This window comes from Dendrobates tinctorius, unplaced genomic scaffold (genome assembly GCF_039654945.1).
Source record: "Dendrobates tinctorius isolate UK_male_01 unplaced genomic scaffold, ASM3965494v1 ptg000011l, whole genome shotgun sequence".
NCBI classification, from domain to species: domain Eukaryota; kingdom Metazoa; phylum Chordata; class Amphibia; order Anura; family Dendrobatidae; genus Dendrobates; species Dendrobates tinctorius.
In genome coordinates this window covers 101,248,523-101,264,065 of record NW_027361679.1, presented here as the reverse complement: position 1 = coordinate 101,264,065, position 15,543 = coordinate 101,248,523, and the positions used below count along the sequence as shown (strand labels likewise).

Here is a 15,543-nt window from a genome sequence, read left to right as displayed (position 1 = left end):
AGCCCGAGCTTCTAGTTTACATAAATCCTCCTGTAATATAAAATTGTCCTCCTCTGTATTGATTACCCTGCAGAGTTTAGTGTCATCGGTAAATATTGAAATTCTATTCTCTATGCCCCCTACAAGGTCATTAATAAATATGTTAAAAAGAAGCGGGCCCAAAACTGACCCCTGTGGTACCCCACTGCTAACTGTGACCTAGTCCAAGCGTGCTCCATTAATAACCACCCTTTATTTCCTATCCCTGAGCCAGCTCTTAACCCACCTACACATATTTTCCCCTATCCCCATTGTTCTCATTTTATGTATCAACCTTTTGTGTGGCACCGTATCAAAAGCTTTTGAAAAGTCCATGTACACCACGTCCACTGCATTCCTTGGTCCAGTCCTGAACTTAACTCTTCATAAAAGCTTATCAGATTAGTCTGACAGGAACGGTCCCTTGTAAACCCATGTTAATATCGGGTCATGAGGTTATTCTTCTCCAGATACTCCAGTATATTATCTCTTAGAAAACCCTCCAGGATTTTACCCACAGTTGAGGTTAAACTTACTGGCCTATAATTTCCAAGTTCAGTTTTTGTCCCCTTTTTGAATATTGGCACCACATTTGCTATACGCCAGTCCTGTGGTACAGACCCTGTTATTATGGAATCTTTAAAGATTAAAAATAATGGTCTATCTATGACTGTGCTTAATTCCTGCAGTACTCGGGGTGTATCCCATCCGGGCCCGGGGATTTGTCAATTTTAGTGATTTTTAGAAGCTGCCGTACTTCCTGCTGGGTTAAGCAGGTGACATTTAATGGAGAATTTTTATCCCTGATCATGTTATCCGTCATGGGATTTTCTTGTGTAAATACTGTTGAAAAAAGTCATTTAGCATATTGACTTTTTCCTCATCCTCATCCACCATTTCACCCAGACTATTTTTAAGGGGGCCAACACTATCATTTTTTAGTTTCTTACTATTTATGTAGTTAAAGAATATTTTGGGATTATTTTTACATTCTCTGGCAATGAGTCGCTCTGTCTCAATCTTTGAGGTCTTGATTTGCTTTTTACAAAATTTATTTAATTTTCTGTATTTATTTAACGCCTCATCACTACCTACTTGCTTTAATTCTCTAAATGCTTTATTTTTATCTCTTATTGCGCCCCTTACAGCTCTATTCGGCCATAATGGTTTCCTCCTATTTCTAGCATGTTTATTCCCATACGGTATATATTGTGCACAGGTCCGATTCAGGATGCTAATAAACGTCTCCCATTTTCATTGTGTATTTTTATATCTCAGGATATCGTCCCAGTTAATTGCACCAAGATCATCTCTCAACCGTTGGAAATTTGCCTTCCTGAAGTTTAGTGTCCTTGTAACCCCTCTGCTACACATCTCATTAAAGAATACATGAAAACTTATTAATTTGTGATCACTATTACCCAAGTGACCCTCAACCCTTACATTTGATATGCGGTCTGGCCTGTTGGTTAATATTAGGTCTAGCAGTGCCCCCCCTCCTGTTGGGTCCTGAACCAGTTGTGAAAGGTAATTGTCTCTCATAGTTGTCAAAAACCTATTACCTTTGCTGGAACTGCAGGTTTTGGTTCCCCAAAGTATTTCAGGGTAGTTGAAGTCCCCCATAATAATGACTTGCTTTATAAGGATATTCTCTGTTGCTTCCATTATTTTTGGAGACTTATAACAAACCCCTATCAGTAATTTATTATTTTTCCCCCCTCCCCTTATCTCTACCCACAGGGACTCTACATTTTCATTAGATTCATATATATTATCATGAAGGATGGGTTTTAAGGATGATTTTACATATAAACACACGCCTCCCCCTCGCTTATTTGTTCGGTCATTTCTGAACAGACTATAGCCCTGTAAATTAACCGCCCAGTCATGGCTCTCGTCCAGCCATGTCTCAGATATCCCACCATGTCATAATTATGTTCCAACAACATTAACTCCAATTCCTCCATTTTGTTGGCGAGGCTTCTGGCATTAGTATACATGCACTTTATGTATCTCTCTGTACCTCTATTCTTTCTTAAATTATTAAGTGTTCTAACCCCACCCCCCATTTCATTATTTGTGCCCAGGTCTCCATCTGCACTGTCTTCCCCTCCTATAAAAGGAATACCCTCCTCCCCATCCCTAGTTTAAACACTCCTCCAACCTAATGGGGATTGCACCAGACAAAAAGATAAGCAAAAATATATAAAAAGTATTAATAAAATATAACAGCAATTCAGTAATACCTCCCTTGGAAACTCCCTGAATCCAAAGTCACTGAATCACAAGTCACACACTTACCACAGTTCGCACTTACACTCAGGTCACACTCAGCTCATTCACACTCGCTCAGGCAGGAGTTGAGCCCCAACCAGCTGCCCCTTATAAACCCTTAATTATGAACTCCCACCCTTAATTAACCCCTTGTGAATATAGTTACACCACAAGATTTAAATGCAATATAGTTAACCCTTAAAAACACAGTAAAATAAGAGATTAACCCTGTAGAAAGAAAAAGTAGGTTAAACAAGCCCCCAAGCCCCCCAAAAATTGAACTGGTAGAAAGCACTCAGCAACCTACAATTCAGCAACTCACACAGGTATTTGTTATAGGTTTTCCAAATACCTCTTCACTGAATCACAAGTCACACACTTACCACAGTTCGCACTTACGCTCAGGTCACACTCAGCTCGTTCACACTCGCTCAGGCAGAAGATTTAAAAGATTTTTTTTTTTTTCTCTTTTACCAGCACACCACCCTGCTGCTGAATACACTTCCAAACTTCAGGTTTATGAGACCCATGGTCAGTCCAAACATTGCATCCCTATATGTATATTTAAAAAACAACAGTGACCAATATAGCCAACCTTATTTTCAATAACAATTATAAGCCTTCCATCCATGGAGTCTGTCAGTTTCTTAATCTGTTGACATTCAACTTTTGGGCAGCACCATCACAGCCACCCATACTTATTCCTGTTTAAGAAGTGCCCACAAGTTCTCAATAGTGTTTAATTCAGGCAAGGAAGTGACTATGTCATTATTCTTTCATCTTAAAGGCCTGTACTGAATCGCCAACCAGTGGAGACCTTGATACATGTGATGGAGCATTGTCCTGCATACAATTTATGGTTTTCTTGAATCGTGGAGACTTTTTCATGTAGCTCTGCTTGAGGAAAGTGTCTTCTAAGAACTGGCAATAAGTTTGAGAGTTAATTTTGAGGCTATTTTCAACCTGAAAAGGTTCAACTAGCTCATCTTTAATAACATTAACCCATAGCAGTACCCACATCCACTTTGTTGGAGTCTCAGTTGAAGCAGAGATCTGTGCCTGTTAATGGTCAGGCCACAGGCACATCCATCTGATCTGCCAAGAGTCACTGTCATCTCATAGGCCAATAAAATCTTTGAAAATTCTGTCTTCAGATATTTCTTGGCCCAGTCTTGACATTCCAACTTATGTATCTTGTTCTGTGGTGGTCGAGTTTCAACCTCCCTTACTTTAGCCATGTTTCAGAGCACTGAGAACCTTGTACTTCTGGGCCCTCCAGGTAGGCTGCAGCTCTCAAATATGATGGCACTGGAGGATAATGAGTTCCTATTCATTTAATGTTTGATTCTTCTCAAATCTTAATTTAATGTGTCTTTTTTTCTCAACATGTTTGTTGTGATCCTGTTGACTATTTGCAACAAAAACTTTTGATGGTTCTGTGATCACACCCTAATAGATTAGTAGTTTTAAGAGTGCAGAATTCCTCTTTAAGACTTTTTAGAGTCAGTTAAATCTCTTTTTGGACCATTTTGCCAGAGAAAAACAAGCTGCCTAATAATTCTGTATACCTTCGTGTTATATCCTTAGGCCTCAACCTCCCTCATTACACAAATACACATCACCTGATATGTTTCCTCCTATAAGCATTAACATTTAAACAGCTTGGAGATGGAAAATCTGCATAAAAATGATGATATGGTCAAATTATTCACTCGCCTAATAATTCTTCACACAGTGTAATATGTGTCATGATGAACATTAGGGAGAGGAGATGGGGATAGTGGAGATAACCATGTGCTCAGTGTATGGAGCGTCACACTAGAAACACTAACTAGCCTTTTGAATCACTAGATTTCAGGAGATTTCTAGAGACCTAGAATTCTGTGACAAATTTATTTTGGTTATTCTCATGTCCAAATCTTGAGTTAGAGATTTAGAATAGGGAAGAGATTTTATCTTTGCTATGGGGCAATTGTGTATTTCATTTTCTCAACCTTGTCAACTATGCCATTCTGACAATGTAAGGTGGCATCACAATCAATGTTGGCATTTAGTTACACCTTTTTTCTAAGAAGTACTGTACACATGTGCAAATGCAAATTTTTATAGCAACACAGGTTATTAAAAATATATATATTTTATATATTTTTAAATTATAATAATACTGTATTGAGGTTTATGTAGAATGAGCTGACAACTTAGGCCTTAGGCAAAAAATGGTTTTACACAACTGCGCTAGATAACTACTGTGCTGTCTTACAGAGACCGTTGATAAATTAAACTCTAATTTTAATTTTTTAAAAATTAACATATACTGTAAGAAAAATGTTTACAGATCTTACTTACACTTTATCTGTTCCATAACTTTTATAATCTACTGCTGCAGAGACAGACACAATTAGAGCAGGCATCCCATAGCCCACTAGATAGAAATATTTCCTTTTAGAATTTTCACTTTCAAAAACCTCAACCAGCATGATGTATAGTTGAACTCCCTCAAGGAACATCCATGTAAATGCAGCCAAGAAGAAAAAATGTAGAAGTGCAGCAAACACAGCACAGGCAATCTAGGGAGAAAGGATGTAAAGATAAAAATCAGACATCAAACAATTACACAGTAAGTGATGCTGTACAATAAAAGTGTACATAGAACCAGACAACATAGAGGAAGATTTATAAAAGACTGGAGCCACAGTACTACTTTTACCTTTCAAGGGGCTTAAGAGAAATGAGAACAGGAATTCAATTGGTTTTGTACGGCCGTTTTCCCTGCAATCACATTTTATGAATATTGACTTTGTGTTTAGCTTTTTGTTGTGTACAACGCTGCAGAATCCCAATGGCTCTACTGTTGATTACCTTTATTTTTCATCTTCCAGCACTTAAGGTGATATACAGTGGCCACTATCAAGGTCCTCCACTCCATAATGTGACTACCACAAGCAGCTCCATCATCTAACACTTACAGCATTATTCAGGAACATTAGACACATTATTATGTATACCCTTTTCACATGTAAAGCACCATGGAATAAATGTCGTTATAATAATAAATAATAATAATTTTGTACCCATATATCCATATCTTGACTCTTTGCTCTAGCCATATGTGTTCTATGTTTTTCAACATATTTCATTTTTTATCATGCATATGATACTCTTACCACATATATACAGTAAATATATGTATACAGGATGGGCCATTTATACCAGAAAAACAATGGTGTTTGGTTTTAACGTAACTTTATTCTATCATGAGTTATTTACAAGTTCATGACCACTTATAAAATGTGTTCAAAGTGCTGCCCATTGTGTTGGATTGTCAATGCAACCCTCTTCTCCCATGCTTGACACACTGATAGCAACACTGCAGAAGAAATGCTAGCACAGGCTTCCAGTAGCCGTTGTTTCAGATTTCAGATGCTGCACATCTTGCATCTTCACAGCATAGACAATTGCCTTCAGATAACCCCAAAGGTAAAAGTCTAAGGGGGGCAGATCATGAGACCTTGGTGGCCATTCAACTGGCCCACGATGGCCAATCCACTTTCCTGGAAACTGTTCATGTAGGAATACTGGGACTAGACACACATAGCTGATGGTATGGTGTGGTATATGGGGTACAAAGATAGAGGGGCCATTCTTCATCAATGTAAACCTCAATTCCACTGGATATCTGAAATTGCTACATGATGACATGTTGCCCTCTTTATGCACTGAAGATGGCACATTCCCTCAGTTTTTCCAGCAAGATGGTGCACCACCACATTATGGGTATTGGGTCTGAGCATTCCTACAAGGAATTTGACCCCCTTAGACTAGCATTTCTTCTGCAGTGTTGCTATCTGTGTGTCAAGAGTGGGAGAAGAGGGTTGCATTGACAATCCAACACAATGGGCAGCACTTTGAACACATTATATAAGTGGTCATAAACTTGAAAATAACTCATGAAAGAATAAAGTTATGGCAACTATCTTATTGTCATGTTCCTGATAGCCAACTCATCTTAGCTATCATGGTGCTGCCTCATTTTCTCTTCTGCTGTTCCAGTATAGTCTGCACATTTTGCTCTGCTACATTTAGTGCTTTCCTTCCTGCTTCCATTATCCATTTGACAGTCCTACATAACCGGCTGTATTGGTCCTCGCTGTTGCATGTGCAATCTGGCAATTTCTGATCAATGCCCTCGGTCCATGCTGCTCAATCGGACCTGTGCCCATATCTTTGGTCTTGTTGAGAAATCGTCTTTTATTCCTTTATGCTAATGATTTCTTCCAGGCCCTGGGGTAAGCCTGTGCAGAAGAATGGAGCTAATGTCCATAGAAGGGTGGATAAGGTAGGTATAATATAGCTATTGCAGGGCGCAGGATTCTGGGGACACCAATACACGTCACATGGCACTATGATGCTCATGGGAGGGGGATGGTATGAAAATGAAGACTAGAGGTAGAGTTTTCTTCCAAGATCTGCCCGCCACCGAGCCTGGAAGGAATCATTAGCATAAAGAAGTAAAAGTCGATTTCTCAACAACAAGATGGCAGAAATGGGCATACAGATAGGACTTGTTTAACATTTATATCACATGTATACTTATATTCTTATAATAATAGGTTAGAAACGTCCCAGTGGGTGACAGATTCTCTTTAAAAATGAAAATTCCATTGTATCAACTCTGAGTATTACTTCTGACAGTTTGTGTTTGCTTCCTGCTGATTAACTCAAGTGCTACTATTTAAATTATTTAAAGTGAACCTATCAGCAGGTTTGTGCTCCATAACCTACAGACAATGTCAGATTGGTGCCGTTATACTGATTAAAATGATACCTTGGTTGATTAAATCCGTCTTGTGGTTATTATTTAATCTTCATTTGCAGTTTTCAGTTAATGAGATTCTTGTGTCTTGGGGTGGGCCTGTGGGGGTCTGTGTTTTGAAGGTAGAGGAGGGTTCCCGTAAAAGGGTTGTCCACTACTAGGATAACCCCTTCTCACTCCCTGTGTTTGGCCCCATTAAAATAAAAACACTTACACTTACCTCCGGTGCCAATACCATTCCAGTGGTGTCGGCACTCGTGCTCCTGGGGCTCACGTGCGGTTGTTATGACACAAGCCCTGTGCCTAATCAGCGCTGGCATCACTGTCCCCACCCCCGGACAAATAAAACACGAATCAATTTTCAGGGGGTGGGGACAGTGATGCCAGCGCTGACTAGGCGCAGGACTCATGTGTCATAACAACCGCACGAGAGCCCTGGGAACACAAGTGCTGATACTGCGGGAATGACGCCGGTACTGGAGCTGAGTAAAAGTGTTTTTATGTTATCGGGGCCAAACACAGGGAGTGAGAAGGGGTTGCCTTAGTAGTGGACAACACCTTTAACTCTTGGTTCCCCGTGCAGCTGTGCAGGTTGTACCAATGGTATATCTGCCCCTGACACAAATTATGTTGTCTTCGTAACTGCAATATTTATCAATAATGTAATATATAATAGAATTATAATATAATTGAAAAAAACTTACTGGTTGATCAGTGCGGTTGATTCCAATTAAAAACAGAAGTTCTGCCACAAACAGACTAATGCAAAGGTTTTTATGAATTGTGTTACGGTCACTTTGGAGGCCACGAAAAAAGCAGAATGTAAAAATACATATCAGAAGACAAACCAGACTGAGCAGAATTCCTACCCAGGTGATCACATTTAAAAGAAGGTCATGGTCCATATCGGTGTGCTGAAAAAAGAGAAATGAAAAAATGTTATTTTACTGAGTATAGCGTTATATAGCTTATATTTGGTTTATAGAACATTTTCTAATTTAGCTATCACTTGATTTCTACTTACAGTACCTAAATAATGCAATTATTTATGGAAGACTTTATTATATTTGCCTTAGGCAACATTTTAATAGCTGTAAACTGAGGCCATAAGATGGTCTCAAGATTGTGTAAAAACTTTCTAATGATGTCATAAAGAAAGTGTTTAAGAAAGTTTGTTAATAACATGAACGTTTGACAAATTAGTATAAATCAACTTCAATACAAATTAGCATCTAGTTTTGTGAGCTGCAATAAGCCAATTAGCCATACTCATAACTGGAATGAAAAAAACAATAAGAATATCTAATTTCTCTTTTTTTGTTGTTTGTTATCGAGTACAAACCATTTGTACCATTGAATCAATTATCACAAATTTGTAAATGTAGAAATTTCTGGAAGAAATGGATTTGAACTACTTCAACTCTAAGCTTTTTGAATATTCTGAAATTTCTATTAAAAAGTTATTTCAAAATGGAGGAACTTTGGGATCTTTTTTTAACCTGGGTTAATAGGTTTTAAAAACTTGTTTTGTGGAAAAGATAAATTTTACAAAGTGGAGAGGACAAAAAAAAGCACCTTACAAACATACAATTAACCCCTCATCAAGCTGAAAACATTATGAGCAATTATTAAGAGACTGTTCAATAGCTATAATATGTGTAATATGAATCACTGAACTCACAATTTTATCCATGAACTTTGGATAGAGCAAAAAGTTATCAGAAGGCCTACATAAAATAGACAGACTGTAACAACCCTGCCAGCATCACTGCATGGCCTCCCATCCCCAACCTGCCTTACTCACTGCTCCAGGCCATGCTGTGACTTCTGTCTGCTGCCAGTTCCATGCTGTGTGCCTCTTGCTTCCTGCCTGTTCTCTGCATGCTTCTTGGCTGTGTGCATAGGGGGGTGGAGCCAGCACTCTCTGGTTCTTATAGAATTAGTGTGCACCTACCTAATGTGTCCCTGGCCAATTACCAAGAGGCCTCTAGTATTTAGGGCAGCTCCAACTGGTGTAAGCTGCCTGAGCAACGCCTTTACTCAGTCAGTGTCTTGCTGCTGAGTTACCAGGTCCTGTCCTGTCTCTGCCTGCTCGGGGGCATCATACCCAGATCAGTTTCCGTGTGCTTTGTGTTGTGAGTTCATTTTCCCCTCCGTCACTGAGAAGTTGCCAACTTCTCTGGTTTTCAGGACTTAGCTAGCATTTCTGTTTTTGCCTCCTACGGTGACTCAATCATAACAGCTTTGTGTCATGTTTTCCGCCCACCAGGAGGCAGTATATCCTGGTCTCTGTATCCCTGTCTCTGTGCCTTGTGCATTTCTTGAACCGCCCTCCAGGAAGCAGAATATCCTGGTCTGTGTCCTTGTTCCTGTACACTGACTCGTACGTTGCTTTGTCTGAACTCGGTCCTATCCCTGTCTCTGTGCCTTGCTCTGTACGCTGCCTAGTCTGAACTCTGTCCTATACCTCTGTCTGCTAGTCTCCTTGTCTGTGGCTCCTTTCCCTGCTGTGTTATCCTTGAGTCCTCTCCGTCTGCCTGCTCTGGTTCTTTGCTCTGCCTGTGCTCCGCAGTCTGGTGGTTCTGTCTGTGCTCTGCACTCTTGCGGTTCTCTCTGTGCTCTGCACTCTTGCGGTTCTCTCTGTGCTCTGCACTCTTGTAATTCTGCCTGTGCTCCGCTTCTGCTGCTGCAGAACTTCTTGCTGCAGCTCCTCTCCACATACCATGCAGTTCCGCTTTGCTCCGTTCCTGCTGCTGCAGAACCTTTTGCTGCAGCTTCTCTCTGCATATCTTGCGGTTTCCGCCTTACTTCATCCTTGCTGCTGCATAACGCCTTGCTGCAGCTCCTCTCCGCATACCTGCGGTTCCGCTCTGTTCTCCTCTGTGGCACCTGCTGCTGCAGAACCTCTTGCTGCAAAAGAACCTTTTGCTGAAAACTGCAGTTTCTCTCCACATACCTGTGGCTCCGCTCTGCTCTCCTTTCCTGTGGCACCTGCTGCTGCAGAACCTCTTGCTGCAAACTGCAGTTTCTCTCCACAGCCTTGTGGTTCTACCCTGCTCCGCTCCTAGCGGTTCTACCCTGCTCCTCAACCCTGCGGTTCTCCGTTTCCGTTCCATATCCTGTGGATCCTTGTCCTACCCGTCTGTACTGGTTCCTGAACCAGATCCTGCATCATCTGTGTGAACAGCTTTCTATCTGTTTCCTCACACCATTTATATCTGTCCATGTTCCGTCCTTCCTGAACCTGTTCCTGCACCTCCAGTGTGAACAGCCCCTACCTGTTCACATATCCTACTCTTTGCAGTCCATGTCTCTGTCCTGTCTCTACTGAATCAGTTCCTGCTGCCAGTGTCTCAGCCGTGCCTGCCTGTCCTGCCAGAGTGCCAGCTGTGCCTGCCTGTCCTGCCAGAGTGCCAGCTGTGCCTGCCTGTCCTGTCAAAGTGCCAGCCGTGCCTGTCAGAGTACCAGTCGTGCCTGTCAGCACCTGCTCGCAACTGCTATCAGTGTCCAGTCCCTCAGTGGGATCAGCAGCCACAGCCAGACACCACCCTGGAGTGGTACCTGGCAGCTACCTGCTGCACAAGCCTGACCTCACCTTCAGAGGCTCCAGTGAACACCAAGATAGCTGCTTAGTCACGCCCCTTCCAGGGTAGTCTGGTTTGTGGCACAGTGGGGCCACTCCCCTCGCTTGCGCCAACCAGCCAGGGCGCGAGCGTTACACAGACCATGTGCAATGGAGGGTCATAAAACCTGTGAGGCAGGAAGACATTGTGTCCTGTGGTGTATTGCCCTTTGATCTGTTCTGTTGTAAAGAGTTTACTTACAATTGATATGTACATCCTGTCTCTGGCCTCTTAAGAGGTACATCTGTACACAACCCCTGTGGCATTTGGAAGGTAAACCATTGTTTTTGAAATAGACATTTTGTCTCCAGCTCAAATGGAATTTGTCCTCAAGTCTTTGGACACAATGACTTGTCCTAACTGCAAGGACTAAATGTGCAGAAAGATGAAGACCACTGCAACCACGTTTGTACAGACCCTTGACTCTCTAGTCGAATCTGGACATACATGCGCCTCCTTCAGGAACGTGTAGACATCAGCAGCCATGTGCATGTTACTGGAAAACTCAAAGACTGTGACCTCAATGGATGATACTATTATATGGAGGTGTCACAAGTATGGGCAATGTATGGCCTATGTTTGACCGTGTGACTGACATAAAGGTATTACAGCAAGCTAGTTAGACACTTCCCACTTCCCATCTTCCACTACTCTCTCCTATTACCTTTTCTCTTTCTTTGTACCCTTGTCCCTAAAGTTAGGTTTCAATTATCTATGTCATTGCAAATATCATATTTGTAATAAATCCTCTTTAGGCTATGTGCCCACGTTAGTGTTTTAAAACGCTCAAAAAACCGGACTCCTTCCCAGAAAACGCGTGTTTTACTTCCGCGCGTTTTTTGCACAATTTTTGCACAAAAAACGCACGTTTTGATGCATTTTTTTCCGTGCGTTTTCTTGAAACATTGGAAACAGCTAAAAAGGTGGACCTATGCGGAAATTAATGAGCATGCTGCGTTTTTAGCCGCTAAGCATTTTCTGAGCGGAAAAAAACGCATGCATTGGCACAAAAAGGCCAAAATGCATTGAATTGAATGGGGAGCTTATTTTAAGCGTTTCTGAAGCGTCTGATCTGGCACAAACGCTTCAAAAACGCTTAAAAAAAACGCAACGTGGGCACACAGCCTTAAAAGAGCCAGTAGCTCTTGTTGATCATTTTTAACTCGGGAGATCCTACACTCAATTCATTGAAGATTCATTGAGTCTATTCTATGTAATCCAACAACAAGACAGTAAATTGCGGACTATCTCCAGTTCTACAAATAGAATACTATTGATGATTCAGACCCAGTTTGGGTGAGGGCCGCATACAAAGTATTCATTAGTGGTAAACGAACAGCCCTCTCTGCAAGCAATAAAAGGGAATGAACAAGGGTCCAGTCTATACTGGAGGCTAAATGAGTCAGAATTGTAACTGCTCATTAAAAGACCATCCACTTTATCCACTGCAGTTGAATATGATCTTGCTTCATGACACTGAAAAAGCTTTGTGTTGGACCAAAGCATCCTATTATAATTGGTCCAATAAACCTGATAAGCTTATAGCACGGAAGCTGTGATCCCAGAAAACAATAAATCTTGCCCATACTCTTCAGTTTAAACCTGGTTATAGTTCTTTGCATCACTCCAGCATCTACTGTGTAACGCTTTTCATCAATTCTGCTGAAAATCCCAATTTGCAATAATACTAAGCTCCTGTATAGAATTCCCCTCCAAAAAGCAAGGGATGCTTTACATTTTAAGATTACTAAGGGGGAAATTGAGGAAACAGTAGCTTGCGCAAAAAAAAATTCACCCCCTTGGCATTTTCCATGTTTTGTTATCTCACAACTTGGAATTTCACCGTTTTTTTGAAGGTTTGTATCAATCCATGTAAAGGACATGTCTACAACTGTGAACATTTGGTTTTCTTTTAGTTGTGAAGCAAACAACAAATAGGACAAAATAACAGAAAATTTCAGTGCGCATAACTATCCACCCCGAAAAGTCAGTACTTTGTAGAGCCTCCTTTTGTGACAGTTACAGAAGCAAGTCGCCTTAGATAAATCTCTTTGAGCTTTCAACATCTTCTCACTGGGATTTTTTTGCCCATTCCTCGAGGCAAAACTGCTAAAGCTCCTTCAAGTTAGATGATTTCCTCTGATGAACAGCAATCTTCAAGTTTAACCACAGATTTTCAATTCGATTGACTGGGACTGGACTTTGAATAGGTCACTCCAAAACATTTACACATTTAAAACACTCGAATGTTGCTTTAGCAGAGGGGTGGGAAACTTCAGGCCCACGGGCTATCTATGGTCCTCGATTACCTGCCCCCTGGGCAGATTCCCGGGAACCACAGTGCTTGGGCCAGAAGTTGTATTTTGATAGTCGCCAGCCCTTTAATTTCATTACTGAATGTTGAGGTGTGTACAATGACAAATTACGTCCTGACACCAGTGTTAGCGTCAGGATGTATTTTGAGGGTGGAGTTAGCGCATGATTTGTATGGCCCCAGAAGGATGGCATGACTATCCAAATGTCCCTCGACAGAAAAAAAAGGTTACCCACCCCTGCTTTGGCAGTATGCTTTTGTTCATTGTTTTGTTGGATGGTGAACCTCCATCCCAGTCTCAAATCACTGACAGTGACAGGCTAAAATAGGTTTTGCTCAAGAATATCTCTGTATTTCGCACCATCCATCTTCCCCTCGACTCAGACCATTTTTCCTGTCCCTGCTACTGAAAAACATCCCCACAACATGATGCGGCCATCACCATGTTTCACTGTAGGAATGGTGTTCTTGGGGTGATGAGCTGTGCTGGTTTGGTGCCAGATATTACATTTATCTTGGAGGCCATAAAGTTAAATTTTGGTCTCATCTGAGTACAGTACCTTCCTCTATACATTTGGGTAGTATTTTGCATGTCTTTTGGCAAACTTAAAATGAAACTTACAATTTTTGTGTGTAAGTAAAGGCTTCTTTCTGCCCATTGTTCCATAAAGGCCACCTCTATGGAGTATACGGCTTATTATGGTTGTATGGACAGAAACTCCAGTATCTGTTGGGAACTCTGAAGCTCCTTCAGGGTAACTTTTGGTCTTTGTACTGCCTCTCTGATTAATGTTCTACTTGCCTGGGCTGACAATTTTGGTGCATGGCCCTTTCTTGGCAGGTTTCTTATGGTACCATGTTTTTTTCATTTGATGATAATGGATCATCAGAGATTGCGTTATTTTTTTTTTTATAACCCAACCCTGACTTGCACTTGTCAACAACTTTGTCTCTGACTGCTCCCCCTAGTGTCAGGACGTGACACACTGTGAAAGTACTACCCCTTCTATGAGGTGCCCATGGACCCTCAGAACTGGGTTTATTAGGATGAGACGCATTTTGATTTAAGCGTTCAGTATCACCATTAGCTTGAGGATGAAATGCTGAGGAAAAGGATAGATGCAACCCCAGCCGAGAACAAAATGCCCTCCAGAATTTAGATACATTGTACTGAGTTTCCCAATCTGACACCACATCAGAGGGAACCCCGTGAAGCTTCACGATCTCAGTGACAAATACCTGAGCCAAAGTCTTAGCGTTAAGGAGAGTAGGTAGGGAAATGAAGCGCGCCATCTTACTAAACCTATCCACCACTACTAAAATTACAGACTTTCCAGCGGATGAAGGAAGGTAAGTAATAAAATCCATGGATAAATTTGTCAATGGTCTATCCAGTATAGTCAACGGTAGGAGAGACCTGGACGACGAGTATGTGGGGTCTTAGAATGCACACAAACATTACAGGTAGACACAAAATCAGCTACATCCTGATGCAACCTTGGCCACCAAAACCGATGGGAAATGAGGTCCAAAGTCGCTTTATTTCCTGGGTGACCAGCAAGAACCGAGCTATGATATGTCCCTAAAATTTTGGGTTGCAAATGTAAAGGCACAAATAATCTCCCTGAAGGACAAGAACCAGGGGTGTTATCCTGAGCATTCAACACCTCACTCAAGCTCATTACACACAATGGAGGTGACCTCTTCCTATAAAATTGGGCTTGAATTATTCAAACCACCCCCCAGGGAAATTCCGGGAAAAAGCATCAGCTTTGACACCTTCCACAGTTGAGGAAACAAAGGATTTAATCTGGCACAAACATTCTGGTAAAATATGTAGATAGGATGACTAAGGGCGCGACTTTTTCACGAGAAACACATCTGGTTTCTTTTAATATGTTTTAGTTTGGGTGTGCCGGATTAAAACATTTGTTTCCTCTACTGTCGCTGTCTTCACCAGCTGGATCGGCACCATCTGGAGTGATTTCCATGACCCCAGCAGCAATCTTCAATGGTCACGTTTGCAGCTCTCAGTTCTCCTTCAATCCATCAGCTTTGACATTCTTAATCCCAGGATGGTACATGAGAATAAAATGAAACCTGGCAAAAACAAAGACCATCTAGCTTGTCTAGGATTAAGACTTTAGTGGATTCAAGGTTTAGGAAATTTTTATGATCAGTAATCACTGTGACAGGGTGGACTGCCCTATCCAAAAATGACGCCACGCCTCAAAAGCCAACTTGATGTCAAAAATGTCTCTATTGTCGATATCAAAGTTATTTTCGACTGGTGAAAATTTTTTTGGGAAAAAGGCACACTTACTAGGAGACAGCCTTGAGATAACACAGCCCCGACCCCCACCTCGGATGCATCAAATTCAACAATAAACAGTTGTGAGACATCGGGCTGCATGAGTACAGGAGCCATGGCAAAGCATCTCTTCAAGGAAGAAAATGCCCCTCGGACGAGGTTGAACCACTTCGAGAAGTCCGTACCTTTC

General features: G+C 41.4%; 1 protein-coding gene across 19 annotated transcripts in view; it reads right to left on the bottom strand.

Moving 5' to 3' along the window:
* ADGRL3 (adhesion G protein-coupled receptor L3) overlaps positions 1-15,543 on the bottom strand; it is a 948,965-nt gene that overhangs the window by 320,423 nt on the left and 612,999 nt on the right. For all 19 annotated transcript variants that reach the window (XR_012220302.1, XR_012220289.1, XR_012220304.1 and 16 more), the window contains exons 16-17: positions 7,810-8,019; positions 4,639-4,859 (exon numbers count right to left, since the gene is read on the bottom strand). Coding sequence is in view for 15 of the 19 variants with exons in the window: in XM_073545473.1 (XP_073401574.1) it covers positions 4,639-4,859; positions 7,810-8,019 (431 nt within the window). In the remaining 4 variants the exon portion in view is untranslated. The remainder of the gene's footprint in view (positions 1-4,638; positions 4,860-7,809; positions 8,020-15,543) is intronic.